A 15,504-nucleotide genomic window follows, 5' to 3' on the forward strand; every position below is an offset into this window, starting at 1 on the left:
GAGTGAGTGAGTGAGTGAGTGAGTGAGTGAGTGAGTGAGTGAGTGTGAGTGAGTGAGTGAGTGAGTGAGTGAGTGAGTGAGTGAGTGAGTGAGTGAGTGAGTGAGTGAGTGAGTGAGTGAGTGAGTGAGTGAGTGAGTGAGTGAGTGAGTGAGTGAGTGAGTGAGTGAGTGAGTGACCATACCTTTTTTGGTATGGTCGTCTGGAATTTTGGGGCTCATCGAGTTAACCTTATGAAATTACATTGTGGGTGAGACATAATTAGTCTCGGCTGATTGATTTGCTTTTCGTACCATAGAGAGCTGCGGGAATTGACGCATGCATGAAAGTCGTGAATAAAGCGATGGTTCACTTGGCTCGGAAAGAAAACAAACACGAATTAGGCAAAAAAAAAAACAATGAGCCGTCTGTAACCGCTGAAATGTGAACGCTTAGGCTGAACCGAGGACCTGGGAGCACGAAACTCTTGCTTCACGACATGGGAGCCATCTCGAGGCCGGCAAGAATGAATACTACACGTCGGCTATATATATTCGCTTCAGTGAGCTAGTTATTCTTGTTTTAGTGCGACAGCATTAAAATCCTCATCGGGAAAAAGATGTGTCGTCAGAGATAACATTCGCCAATTAGCTGGAGGAACCGCCACCAGGTCGGATAATTCCTATTGGCTGGAAGAAAGTGATGTCACCAGACCAGAAGTGACCTCACTGACATCAACAGACCGGAAGTGACCTCACGGACGTCAACCGTTTCTAATGCTGTCACATTTCCAACGCATAAGGTGTCCCCCAGATTGTTTACTTCAGAGAATGCTGAGCAGCGTATACATCTTCATGACACGCTACACTCTCCTAATGATCATGATAGTGTTCGGGTTTTAATTCGACCCGGTAGTACCTTTTCTATCGCCCACCCATTGTAAAGGTCCGACGCTTAATGATACCTCAACAAAATGGTTCGGTGCACACCTAGGTAAAAACGCATACAATACATGAAATGCAATCGTACCTTTCCAATGAGGTGAGTGTCGTAGCCGAGTTCCTTAAGGTACTGAGGCATAATCCTCACGTCCGTGGGCAATCCCCAAGGCTGAGCCGCGTCAATCGGGACGCCCTGCATGCCTGGGAGAGAAGGGCAACGTCACAGACACACACGCACACGCACACGCAAGCACACACACCTCAAATGCAACGGCGTTGAAGGAATTTCCAAGTTCTTTCGTATAATATTTGCTTTCATTAGGTGTTTGAGTGTGTCAAAACGAACCGAAATCTTTCTGTCCTTTTGACATTTCCCAAAGTCGTTCGAAATGGCGAACTGTGTTAATGGACCTTCTTCGTACCGCGATGTATAACGGCGCTTATGTCGGCATCGCCCCCAAGAGCATACCTGTACCTACGAACATGCAGGCTCACATGCTGCCCACTGCAGCAGGGAACAAGGTACATGATGGAAACCCGGAAAAAGCGCTAGGGACATCGCACTAATAGGGTGCGCCGGCGTTTGTCGACAGCAACGTCAGCGTGCATTTGTTTACAAATATGGGGGTTGTTTACATATGACCTTCAGCAGCATGAAAAATTTGTAGAATGGTCATTAAGAGATAAGATCACCGACCGCAGAACGGGTGTTTGACAGTGTATCTAGGTTGCGTTATCAGTTTAGTAAAAAGGTAGGACTGCGCAAATAAGACAACAGGAGACATAAAAACGAAAACGGCACCACGGATGTTTTCGTTTCTGTGTTTCCTGTTCTTTCTTATTCGCGCAGACTTACCTTTTCATTGAAATGCACCAACAAGCAAGCAATAACTTTCTACTACAGCGTTATCAGTGACCGCAGTGGCTGCAATGTCTATGTTACTGCCCTTCCTATACTCCTGCGCCGCCGGATGCCAGTTTTGTTTCTGGCACTTTTAAGGCGGAAGCCTTTAATGTCTCATCGTTGTAAGCAGCAGTTGTCGACAGAAATGTCACGCTTTTCAATTGGTCGAAACGGTCGTGACGTCACCGTGCGCGAATTTCAAACGGGGCCAATTGTATTCTGGCTAGTAACCATGCAACCGATTGAAGGGATCGTATAGTGATGCTCCGTGTAAGTGGGACTTAGCTTAGTTAATTGCTTAACTACCCAATCAGCGTAATTAACTTTTCTAGTCAGGCCATATAAATAAATAAAACGAGTAGGAAATTGGTCCAGCTCGGGAATAAATAAATAAAACGAGTAGGAAATTGGTCCAGCTCGGGAATCGAACCCCGGCCTGCGGCGTGCGAGACGAGCATGCTATCCACTCCGCCATGCCAGCTTTTTTTTTTTCTTTATTGCCTGTCTTTGGCTCATGACATTGCACAACGAAAATACACATAACGCTATATACATACGACACTGTCGTGGTCAGCCAGCACGAGACTGGCTTCGTCAGCTTAAAATTCCCGCAACATACACAACGGCTCTAGTCTTGAGAGCCACTCGGGAGGCTCCGCAGCTGCTTTTTGGATTGCAAGAAGCCAGTCCATGCTTTCCCGAAAATAAATTCGGGCCGGTCGTGCGTCTTTGTCACAATGGTAGCCTGCCATTCTGGAGCGCCATATACAGTGGAGGCCCAAGAGCATTATGAGATCAAAAGGTGCCCCATCCTCATTATCAGTGCTTAAATAGCGAATTCCGTGCGCGTCAAGTGGTAGCTCTTTCTTTATGGTCCTTTGTAACACGTCCCAAAAATAAACCCCTTCCCAGCAGTGCAAAAAAACATGGTCTATTGTTTCAGGCTGTTTACAAATTAAGCAGTTCGATCCCCACGGTAAAAAGAAATCCTTTCCCTCTAGAAACTTTTTAACTGGTAACGTCCCGGTATGTAACTTAAAAAAGAAAGTCTTTACTCCTGGTGGCACCTGCATTTCCTTCACCATTTTTAAAACATCCCCTCCCGGGCCTCCACTGTACAAGGCCCTGTACATGGGCTCTGGGAAAACAATATCGCAAAGATCATTGTACAACTTTTTCCTTTTGCTTTTCCACAAATAATCGGTGGAAAAACGTGCCGAAAGAAACCGAACGCTTGCTACAATCTCTTTGTAGTAACCAAAAGTTCCACCAGAGAGCTCTTCTGTGGATACCACAAACTCCGGCAGCAATCGCCGCAGCTTCACTTGGCACACGGTGCGCAAGAACGGGTCTGTGACGTCGCGAAAAAACAAAAAACGGTTCACCAGCTGCCTTAAAAAGAGGTGCCCTAGCCCTAGCCCCCCATCTTTTACCCTCCGGAACAGGTTCGTTCTGCTACAACGTTCCCATTCGGACGCCCATATGAAAACTGCAAAAATCCTGTGTAGCTTCTGAACGTTCACACGCGAGCAATGCAAAACCTGCATCACATACCAGAGTTTGCTAATAAAAAAAATTACCGACGATTACGTTACTTCCTAATGCGAAATTTGAGCGCAGCAAATAAGCTGTTTCACCTTTTCGATAGATTGAGGCAAAGAAATCGAGCAACACATGTATGCGCTATCACAGAATTTTTTTTTTTTTTTTTCACACGTATTCGCAATTTCGGCTCGGGCGGTGCACATATACAGATCCGCCGCCACCGATCTGGCTCTCTGATTGCCACCGCACAGGGGTTGCATTGGAGGAGGAGCGAAGAAAGGAATTAAGTTCGAGCCGGCGCTTTGACAACCGGAGACTCGCAGGAAGAGGGGGGAGGGGGGCGGCGTGTACACCCAGCGGCAAACGATGGGGGCAGAAGCGCGCGCAGCAAGCGGACAACACGATAAAGGGAGGAGGGAAGAGATAGCAGCGACTGACTGATGCCGCTGACGCCGATAGCGCTGGGGGGATGAAAGGGGGCCGGAGCTGGTTACGAGGCCGACGACAACGCCGACGACGACGCGAAACCCAGGAACGGACGCCAAAGAGCTGCGCTCTAAAAAAGATTGCAGACTGTAGCTCTGGCGAAAATTGAAAGGCTGGTGCCTTTCCATTTCCCAGCTCGGTCACGTGCGTCTTTAGTTTGCTCTTTCCAATAGTCCTCGCTATCGCGATAAGCATCGAGCGGAACGCCCAAATACTTGCCCGGGGTCGTCGCCCACGGTACGTTGGCGAAATGGTCCGGGTGGGATGGCCACCATCCATGCCAGAGGCCAAGGCACTTGGACCAGTTAACCCCGCTACCTGTGACTTCGCTCAACGCGCGTACACACCCGACAGCTTCACTTATGCTCCCCTGATCAACCGTAAATACTGCAACGTCATCTGCATAGGCCAGCAGCTTAACTTCAGCTGCTTGTAACCTAAAGCCATTAATACTATTGTTTTCTATGATTTTCATGCACAGCGTTTCGATGTAAATACAAAACAAGAGAGGGCTGAGGGGGCAGCCCTGACGCACCGAACGCTGCACGCTAATGGGGGCCCCCAAACTCTTGTTAACAATCAGTCTCGTCGTGCAGTTTCGATACGCCAGGGCTACACCCTTACGGATAACTGAACCGACGTTCACATGGTCTAAAACGGTAAACAAAATTTCATGAGAAACACAATCAAATGCCTTTTCAAGGTCAATCTGAAGCATCGCTACTCGCCCATTGATGTCGTCACAGCTTTCAAGCACACTGCGGAATCAAAGGGCGCTCAATTTTTCCAACATTCCGCCATGCCAGCTCGATGGTTTGGAATGAACAAAGGCGCGTCTAGTGAATACGGTGTCCGCTCACTCCCATCCTACTTCCTTCCCTTATGGAGTGGTTTAGGTACCCACCGAGATATGAGAGACAGATACATTTCCTTTCCTCAAAAACCAAATTACCGAAAGTGCCCCCCTGAATTTTGACGGGTGTCCACCGAGATATGTGAGACAGTTACTGCGTGATTTCCTTTCCTCAAATACAATTTTCATTTTCTTCATTACGGGCCCTCTTTGTCTTCTTTCACTCCTACTTCTTCCCTTCCTCTACGGTGCGGTTCAGGTGTCCACCGAGATGACACAGAATTACTGCGCCATTTCCTTTCCTCAAAAAGCGTTGCATTCAAAGGGCAAGCCATCGCGCCGAACAGGTGGTGGAGTTCCGTGGACTCCCTGGCAGCGCTACAACACGCTGTCGCGTTCCACTCCTAAAGGCGAAGATTGAGCGTCATTAATTAGTAGTTAATTAGTACTCAGGCATTAATCAGTAATTAACCATTAATTGGTGATTTGTCATCACTTAGTAATTAGTACTCCATTATATGTGACGCCAACAGTGCCACAGAAGCAGCGAAAGTGGTGCGGAGAACGCTTTCGCCTTTACGCACTTTAGACAGTCAAAGTGACCCCTGAATTTTCAACGCTTACTGCGCCGCTGTGTTTTCACCTGTGCGTATCGGGTACAGCCCCGTCATGAGAGCCGCCCTCGATGGAGTGCAGTACGGCTGTACGTAGTAGTTGTTCAGGATTACTCCGTCCGCCGCCAGGGTGTCCATGTTTGGCGTTGGGATCTGAGTGGACCCGTGGAAGCTTACGTCGTCCCATCCCTGTAAAGACGGGACGAAACAGCAGTGGCAGATAATAGCGTTTCAACGAAGGACTTTCTCAGCCGAAAAACTTTCATTGGTGCTCCTTTTTGATTCTTAGTGCCGGCTATAAAAGCTTTGCAGCGCCGCCATCTTTGGTCCCATGATCACACCCCCATTGCCGGCCTACAGGACTGCTGGCTTTGGTATATAGTTTCGGTGTCTGTCGGCGCCCCCGCGCCCTGTTGTAAAGCATGTTCTAACTCCTGCAGAGAATAACGAGCTGCGGACGGCACATGTCTATGTAAGGGCTGTGCGGATTTCGGCACGGCTCCGGTGAAAGTAAAACTTTGCATTGCTGGTTGACGTGTCGAATTTGAAGCAAGCTGTAATCGCTGAAATATGAAAATCCTGCTGTGCGAAATTTCACCGACCCGCCGCTGCGGCTCAGTGGTTAAGGCGCTCGTCTACTTCTACTGAGCCGGAGTACCCGGGTTCGAACCCGACCGCGGCGGCCGTGTTTCGATGGAGGCGGAGCGCAAAGGGCGTCCGTGTGCTGTGCGATGTCAGTGCACGTTAAAGATCCCCAGGTGGTCGAAATTATTCCGGAGGCCTCTACTACGCCCCTCCACCCCCCCCCCTTTCTTCCTTTCTTCTTTCACTCTCTCGATCCCTTCCCTTATGGCGAGGTTCGGGTGTCCACCGAGATATATGAGACAGTCACTCGTCAGGTCCTTTCCTCAAAAACCAATTTTCAATTTTAGAATTTCACCACTGTCCCCTGGGTAAGCGTTGTTTCGTTCTGAAAGCGTAGAATATTGGATGTCCTAGTTGATTGTTGCTGAAAGATAACAGTTTAAGGGCATGCGTGCTCACAGTGGACTGCATTCTCCACATGATTATGATAAGATGATGAGGATAGCCAGCCGCGGTTTTGCCTGCTTAATCTACCTGCCTTTCCCTCTCTCTCTCTCTCTCTCTCTCTTTCTTGTTTTAAATCTGTTCGTACTGTTAGCCACAACGAGATTCTTTTAGAGCACTGTAACAGTACTGCGGCGGAAATAGCCGCACATTACTGCTCTTGTCATTACCAGCTTGTTCGCGTAGTTTCTGCCAGCGCTGAAATAAGTCGTCGCTTGGGGTTCATGGCATTCAGTCATTTTTTTTTTATTCTGGATGCAGCCGACTATAGATATCCTAGCCTGAGAGAAATCTACACATCATAGAAGCGAAACAAATACGTATACTCTATACTGGTTTCAAAAATGCAGTTTACGCACGTACTACACACATCGCGGGAAAAATTTACTCGCGAACATCACTGATGCATCGGACTTCAGCGATATTTATTGTGCTTATCCATGAGGATCATATAATATACGCACTAGCTAATCATTGACGTGGTAATGAGTAGTCTTTCATGAATGAGGTTATTCATGCTTCAAAATCTGTAACAAACAATACATGCAGAAGCCTAACGGTCTTGTCGACTTATGTCAGCTTCCCGAGCAAGAAACTCGGGATCCTATTTCGTCTAGATTTCTTTAGCCCAAACTTCGTGACCTTCGCTGTCATTTCTATTGAGTTTCACGGGTGCACAAATTGGAATATTTACGAAGTCAGCGCTTAAGTTCTCAGATGCGCTTAAGGCGGCTTTATTACATCTTCTTAATTCGTAGAAAGTCTAGAAGGCAGCACGATATCAACTGAAGTTCTCGGAGTAACGCAACAGGTTTTTTTTTTTTTTTAAACGTGAGACAGGTTTTTTCAAAATGTGAAAAGGGCATGAGCTCTTGTAACGCGCCGAGGGGCGCTATTTTTTAGTTGTTTTAAGTTCTCGCGTCACCGCGTGTCGACTGAGGCCCCACGTAGTTTTTGCTGTTGTACCGCATGTATATATAATTTGCCTTGGGGAGGTGCATACACGACAAACACTATAATCATCTAAATACAACGAACTATTTACACATGCTTATGGACTTTCTGAGATGAGATATTTACATATGAGCCGGACATCCGCCAGTTGCCGCATATTTGGTTGCCGTCATCACCGCCGCCACCAGCACCGTATATACATAGTATACGAGGGGGTACCCAAAAGAAACCGGACTAAATTTTTTGGTCGACAAAGCTTCTGTGGTACCGCGTTTTGCCACTAGGAGCGCATAGAACGAACATTGCAGAGTCAGTAAGCCGAAGCCGTCGTTGAAGGAGGTCAGTCTAGTTTAGGCAGAGTTTTAGAGTGACGACTGTTTTGTGTGAATGTCGTTTTTGCAATGGCTGATTTTCGTGAACAGCGTGCGCCGGTGAAATTCTGATTTTTGCTCGGAAAAAGTTGAATGGAAACGCTTTAAATATTAAGAAAGACGTACAAGGACGATGCTATGGGGACAACTCAAGTGTTCCTGAATCGAATCCTGAATCAAAGCAACAATCATGCCAATGGAAAACTTCAAATTCACTTGAATAAATAAATAGCAGTGCAAGGACATGTACCAACACGCCCAATTTTCCACGTTATTCAAATTCACCTCGCCTCAAGAAAGCTGCTCAGGTGAAACCAAACCTCAAAACAATGCTGATTTGTTTTTTCGACGTGAGAGGAGTCGTCCATTGAGAATTTGTTCTGCAGGGTCAGACAGTTAGCCAAGCTTTCTACGTGGATGTTTTGAAAAGAATTGGCAACAGTGTGCGGTGGAAGCGGCCAGATTTGTGGCGGTCGGGTGACTGGTTTTTCCGTCATGGCAATGCCCCTGCTCTACGACAATTTTGGACCAAAAAAGCCATGACCCCTGATCCTCAACCCTCATACTCTCCCGACCTTGCCCCGTGCTACTTTCTTTCTTTCCTAGAATGAAAAAATAGGTGAATGGAAAGCGTTTCGCTGATGTTGCTGAGGTGAAGAAAAAAACGACGAAGGCACTGTCAAGCATCACAAAAGATGAATTTAAACAATGTTTTGAAAAATGGAATGAAAGATTCGACAAGCGTATCATTGCAAGTGGGGAATACTTTGAAGGAGGTTGAAGGTCTGTGCTTAAAATGTGAACAAATAAGTTCAAACAAAAATAAGTCCGGTTTCTTTTGGGTACCGGTCCCCCTCGTATATAGTGCTATCGGTGCCATTAATATGCACACATAGAGAGTGTACGTACTATCGCGCTCAATATGAGTTGCAACGCGCGGTCATCGACCGGGGCTCGTTCCGTGGTGTGCCTCCTCCAAACAGTCGCTCGGAATTCTGGGAGAAACATTTTCCTGAGCGGGGGTGCTGTTGTTTCCTGGAACAGCAGTTTCTCCCAGAATTTCGAGCTACTGTTTGGAGGAGGCACACCACGGAACGAGCCCCGGTCGATGACCGCGCGTTGCAACTCATATTGAGCGCGATGGTACATTAATGAAGGAGGATGAAATACATAAGCATGTTAAATACACTACATCACCACACTGACGCATGAACAATGTAATATATACATGCCTACATCACTGTCTGCTCAGAGAGAGAGAGAGAGAGAGGCCGCACGTTTTCCTTTCATATGCCGACCCTATGCCGAGAGCAGAGACCGGACTAGCAGATCGCCGCACACCTTGTCACACAAGATGTGCGGTTGATATGCGACACAACCTGCGGAGCGAAGATAGCGACGGCTCGCAGTGTACGCCGTCAATGCTGCAAACGGCGGCTCAAAAGGCTGGTAATGGCGGCGGTCCGAGGGGCGCCACCTGCCGTGCACAACGTGAACTGCTCCGTGTAAATGATTTATACTACATTACGATTAGCTTGAAACTGTTCTCAATTACCACTGTCATTGTGACTGGTCATATTCATTCTTCATTTCAGATGTTCATCCAAATCGCATATTCATTTCTACTTTCTATCATCACGAGCCCGATTACATTAACTGTGTATTGAATAATGACCTACAGTTAGCCTTGTACTGCACCAGCCGCTGTCACTTTACCCAAAAGACGCTCTTATTCTGATCTCTTAGCCTGACCGTCCGCTGGCCGGACGCCTTAACCGCCGAGCTATACCCTCAACTGACGCTCACCTAACTGAACGGTGCAACCACTGGGGCAGCATTCGGCACGCCTCAGTAGCTCTCGTACCTTGCACATATGCGAGGTTTTAAAGACGAGTTTCTGCTTTAATAACGAGGAAATAGCTTGCATGGTTACTGGCAATGATCGAGAGAAGTGCTTAAACATGGGGACAAAAGTATAGTAATTTTCGGATCATTATTGGCATTCAGTGCATCGACCGCAAGGCTCAGTTCTAGGTGAGAAAAAAAACATGTGTGGTTGTCCATGCCCACTAAATAGTCCACAAAGGCCAGGCGGCGCGAAACGTCCGAGAAAAATATTACGTACGTACACGTATTCATTGCCTTAATTAGATGCTTTTCTAACATCAGGTTGGGAAAAGTGGCAAGGAACAGCCGGCCTCTCTATCACTAGTTTCAATTCCCCCCGTTCATGCCAATAAAAAAAAAGGAGACTCACTCACCACGTCATCGGCAAGAAAGAAGACGATGTTTGGTTGCACTTTGGCACCCTGCGCCGTCGGCGAAGCAAGAAGCAAAATAGCTAGGAGGTACAGGACGCTTTTGGCGGTCCTAGCAAAAAAAAATGGGCCAGTCAGTGAATGCTCGTTATGTCAGCGAAATTAGTGATCGTACATCAAAAAAAGCTCCGAGTTTGCAAGAAATATCGGGCAATGTTTTCTTTCTTTTTGGAGGGGGAACGTGAACAATTAGTCCATAAAGCGTTCGGCGCTTGGTGCATAGGATTTGATAGGGGTGTCACATTCAGACAAGAAAAGGCAGACGCTTAAGTTCAGGCATAGTCCTTACCCCTTGCTACGGCTCTGAGTATAGCCATAGAACTGGGTCCTCGTGAAATCATAAGTCGTGGTATTGCGCAAGAAATAACATCGCTCTCGCAAAGGATGGGGAAGTGGGGGCTTAAACGCCCCTGAAAAGCAGTGAACTTGGAAGCGTTGCATAGTATCGTTTCACAATAGCGGAATGGCCGACATTTATAGGACTTCGTGCCGGGTCATCAAAGCTATAGTCCACGCAAAACTGCAGCGCCCAAGCGGTCGGGCCGCGAACCACCAAGCGAGGAAAGCGAGAGAAGAGGATTGCAGATAAGGTGGAGACGGGTTTGTTCTAGAGTCACAGGAAGCTCTTTTTCTCAAGTGACTCAAGTGTGTTCCTCCCACCATCCGCGGCTAGGGTAGCTAGAGCGGTCCCTCTCTGCTATCACGAGACTCTACGCTACTGCTAAGCCGGATGACAGCACGGTGGCGGCTCCAGCTGAGTACGTCTGTCGTCGGCACCCAGGTAGCCTTTTGAAGCGAAAAGCTTCACTAGGCTCGTCGACACCGAGTCTGGCGTGCGCCGTGATCAATTTTAGCCACAGCTGCGCATGCGCGAAACCGAGCGACGTCACGCGGAGCGCAGGTGGCCGCTGCTGCCGCAGCCGTCGTCGCCGCCGCGCGCTGACTCCATCGTCTGAGCGTCGCCGCTTCTCCTCCTCGCTACCGTTGTACCCTTCGCCGCTGCCGCGCGGCCGCCGCCGCCGCCGTCCCAAGAGGAGAAGGTTCATTCCCAAGGCGTTGCGAAAACGCGTGAGAGGCTGCGGCGGCGGCCATAGAAGAGGCGGTTATCCTCGCCACCGTCTGACCTTTCGCCGCAGCCGTGCGCACGTGCACATTTGATAGGGGGGGGGGGGGGGGTATATAAGGCGCGCTTGCCCGTAGAACAGGCGCAGACACTCGCCATGGAAGAAGAAGAAGCAACAGTCGGACGGCGCAGAAACACCGATCCAGAAGTGGTAGCTTGGGAGTTGGCTGAAAAGCAGCGAGAACTTTTTGCTTATCCAGACCTTAGCTAAGCCACAGCCAATTGTTTCGCTTCACCGGGGGCTACGTTCAAGCTGAGCTGCTCTGTAACAACGGCGGTTCGGCTACCTGACGTGGGTTATGCGAAACAATGTCACCGATGTTGTATCCCACCTAAGTTTCAGTTTCGTTGTCCCTACGCCTCATCATCACCACTTTCTCTCTTCTTTCGAGCCCACACTCTCTGCTGAAAACAAACTGTGCACCCTGAGCTGCCATCTATGCCTGCTCCAGACTTGTACGCAACGCGTGACAAGTACTTGATTCCTTGTAATAAATTACATTATTTTCTCTAATTTTTAATGCAATTGATTGCTTTTTGTACGGTGTAACGGTACCGGTAATCCAATTATTTTCTTCAGTAATTGACTACTATTAATAAGTTATTTTTTTTCTAAAATCAAGGTTTAACTAATGCTAAAACCTCGGGAACCTGAACTCGGTAGCAAACACTGATGTAGCACGGAATTCCTTCGCGTTAGAGCGACGAAAGTCGAGCAGCGGAGAGGCAGCGAGCGCGAGGATGTCCGCGAATGCAAGCCCGAGTGGCCTACATTTCGCTAGACACGTGTCACACCGACAGCGTGCACACCGGAGTGTCATATTTAGTGAGCTTGGCCTTTGTTGCCTCTGAGCACGAACTTCGAGGTGGTACGCAAGGTCTTCGTATGTTAAACCAATGCATTTCCCCCTCCGGCGCGTGCATCAAGGGTACTGTTCAGTATCGCTACTGATGTGTTCAGAAGAAAACGGGAAAAAAAGGACCGAATAAAACTTCGACAGACAACTGCAGGTGAAATTACGCACTAGTTCATTCTCCTCCGTGTATTTGTGTGCTCAGCTAATAAAATATGGATGGCATATTGCCACTTAGTGGCGACTGCAGTCCGTAGAGCAGGAAGACAGCGAAAATGGCTTCGAAACAAAACTTTCTATTTGGCCTGACTTGCGCCCGCTAAGAATTGAATGAGTAGGCGGCGGCGTAGCAACAAGCGTGCTCGGCGGTCGTCGAACAGAACCCGCCGCTCTCGGTGCTACTAAATTTAAAGCTGGGAGCGAACTTTCGAGATAAAGCGTGCAAAGTTACTAGAACATTCTGGAACAATGTAGAATTGGCTCCGCCCGGATGCGATCAATCGAGATAAATGTGGGCGAGTCTTGCATCATAAACAAAGCGATAAAGCGGCGTGGCGGCAGCTTTTAAGAATGAACAGACACTACAAAGATTCGCGGCAGTACAATGAAAAACAGTCGATTACTTCTCTAGGCTGTAACTCACCAGTGAAAGCAGTTATAAGTCAGAGAAAGAAGCAGTAATTGTAATTGGTTAATTGTTTTCAGTAATGTGTACAAGACTATCCTGTTCGTTCCCTCCATCCGGATACCGGACACCAGAGAATAATGACGAGGACTCCAACGTAGTTCCGTCTTCAGACAACCATGCTTTCGGAATCATGTCGGTCGGTCGGAGCGTTCCCCCCCCTATCCACCGTTGCTGCCTACACCAGGCTAGCCTGCAGTACCTTGTGATCAGTTTAACCTGATCTTCCTGAACTTTCTCCAAGTGGTTGAACACGATGAGCTACAGCCCAAGTGTGGAAGGCCAACATGTAACAACCTAGGTGCGTCGCAAAGCACCGCCGATCTTTGCGTAAGTGTCACAAGTGCTGAAGACCACTTCAATACTCCTGTCGCCACACTGGATGCTCACTTCACAAGAGCGACAAACGACCCCGTACAACCTCGCCGATTGCATCAGCTGAGAAAACTATCCGGTGAGGCTTTACCGTGCATGAGACACCATATAGAAGCGGCTGCTAAAAAGTTCGTATCGTCCTAAAATTAGGATAGATCTTGACCGTATGACCATCTCACAAATTTTTTTTCCCATGGAACGGAAGCTACAAGCCTGAGGCGATGGATTCTTGAAGTGAGGGGTTGCCACTCTGGAGCGCGAGCGAACAATACATTTGTGAAGGCCATCGCCTCGCGACCGTAGCTTCCGCTCCACTGCACCCAACTTGTGAGACGGAGTTATACGTTGATCACGCCACGACACCCCCTATTTCAATGAAAGCTCGAGCTATCTATGCTCTTTGACTCATCCAATATTCATGACGAAGTTGCCGCACAAAGAAAGCAAAGCGCATGAAGGTGTTCCAGTGCACACGTAAGACAGTGTCACTCTTTCGCCGTCCTATATAGCACCAGTGTTTAGCTTCTGGTGAGCTGATTCAAATCAATTAAAATCAAACTGTATTTCAACATCTGTGATAACGTTGGTTTGGTTTAGTTTATGGGGTTTGACGTCCCAAAGCGACTCAGGCTACAAGAGACACCGTAGAGGAGGGATCCGGAAATTTCAACCACCTGGGATTCTTCAACTTGCACCGACATCGCACAGTACACGGGCCTCTAGAATTTCGCCTCCATCGAAATTCGACCGCCGCGGCCGGGATCGAACCCGCGCCTTTCGGGTCAGCAGCCGAGCATCATAACCATTGAGCACCGTGGCGGCTGTTATAACGTTGACGGCTTCCCTGGGAAAAATCCTGACGGGGGCCAGGAAGCCGTTTTCTGAACAGATCACAGCGCATGGTTCTAAGCACGTAGGACGAACGGCATAACATTTTATATGCTAAAGAAAAAAAGACGATATATGCAAGCAGCCATTTCTTCAAGCGTTACTGTAAATTGTTTTTATATAGGTTACTTCAGAGAGAAAAGCTTACTTGCACATCGGAATTTAAACGTTCGTTGGTGTCAGTACATCTCAGAACTCCTAAGGAATACGATCGCAATGCATTAAAAGCATCCCGACGGACTCTCCGCACTCATGTCATCTATGCAAGAGAGTATTCACAAGATACAACTTACATCTTGTGGAGAGATGGCATCGTTGTTTCCAGGAGTGGTTGTGGAAGCGTTGAGGTGAAGCTCTTCGGGCCTGAAATCTGTTTCGCCAGCGGTAGCGAACACGGGCAATGTCTTCTGCTTCCTGCCTTCAGTGAGCAGTGAATGACCCGTCCGGTAGTCATATGGTATTAGAAGAACCTTCAAAAGGGCACAAAAGATTTGCTAGCTCTATACTTATCCATGCCTACTGTTATGAACACAATCTCCGGACTTAAATAAAAATAAACCAGTGCCAAAAATCATAACGATAACAATACTGCTCAAGGATCTAGGGCAGATTACGACCTGATACCCTCCCCCCCCCACCTCGCCTTTCTTTAAAACAGCAATAAAAGGGTGGCTCTTAGCATGCAGCACAGTATCGGTATGAGGAGTTTTAAATGCCTGAACTCTGGCGCGCCCTTTCAGCAAGAAAACTAGCAGCCGCAGTTGATGCCAAAGCATTAATCTCAGCACGCGGCTACTGGTGCAATATCGAGACCCCCATCTAGATTCGCCAACAACGAATGAATGTTATCGTACGATGATAACGACACCAATAATAATGGCGATAAACTTACAAGCTGCAAGACCAAGCGACACAGACAATCCGAGCGTGCTCTGCGTGGTTTCTTTCGCGTCGAGTAGCACGCACTGTGAAATCGGTCGAGTAGCGGCCGTTCGTGGCACAGCAGTGCAGGAGTGTATGCGAATTCTTCCAGAGCGCACTCTCAGTTTTCCGCATGAATGCACCGCTGCAGAAAGCCCCACTGTCTTTGAAGAGCAGCAAGGTGACCTCGGTTGTACGATCTAAAAATATACGACCCCAACGCGCCGAGCTGTTGCATCGGGGCAATTGCTCATTTGCGGAAATCCCTAGGCCAGCTCGTCCGCAAGGTTTGTTTCCCAACAAAAAGGATCTCGTTTCCAGACCACACTCTCTCATTCTTCGTGGAAACGGAGAAAGCAGGTGCTCCCTTAATCTGCGTAAAATCTGGACAGTAGCTCGTTGCCTACGAGGAGCGAGGCGCCGGAAAACCGTCCATCTCTCTCAGCCCCTGGTCTATGTTTTCTCGTTTTTTTTTTTTTTTGCGTGTGTGTCTGGGGTTATAAGCTATGCACACATGCTGGTTACTTGGGAAGGGGTGCTGTTAAACCATTGCACCCTTTCTACAGCCCTCTCCGAGCCGTCTTCGAGTCAACTGCCGATCGTCCG

The 15,504-nt window shown here is 48.1% G+C and overlaps 1 protein-coding gene across 1 annotated transcript in view; it reads right to left on the reverse strand.

Moving 5' to 3' along the window:
- The window catches only part of LOC149341997 (arylsulfatase B-like), a 28,223-nt gene extending 13,617 nt beyond the window's left edge, over nucleotides 1–14,606 (reverse strand). Inside the window, exons 1-4 of the mRNA XM_089542066.1 lie at nucleotides 14,271–14,606; nucleotides 9,996–10,104; nucleotides 5,350–5,509; nucleotides 1,007–1,119 (exon numbers count right to left, since the gene is read on the reverse strand). Coding sequence (XP_089398192.1) covers nucleotides 1,007–1,119; nucleotides 5,350–5,509; nucleotides 9,996–10,104; nucleotides 14,271–14,431 — 543 coding nt within the window. The 5' untranslated portion in view covers nucleotides 14,432–14,606. The remainder of the gene's footprint in view (nucleotides 1–1,006; nucleotides 1,120–5,349; nucleotides 5,510–9,995; nucleotides 10,105–14,270) is intronic.
- Between the last annotated feature and the right edge of the window lie 898 nt (nucleotides 14,607–15,504).

This window comes from Amblyomma mixtum, chromosome 5 (assembly GCF_055824585.1).
Source record: "Amblyomma mixtum isolate Tamu chromosome 5, ASM5582458v1, whole genome shotgun sequence".
In the NCBI taxonomy this organism is placed as follows: domain Eukaryota; kingdom Metazoa; phylum Arthropoda; class Arachnida; order Ixodida; family Ixodidae; genus Amblyomma; species Amblyomma mixtum.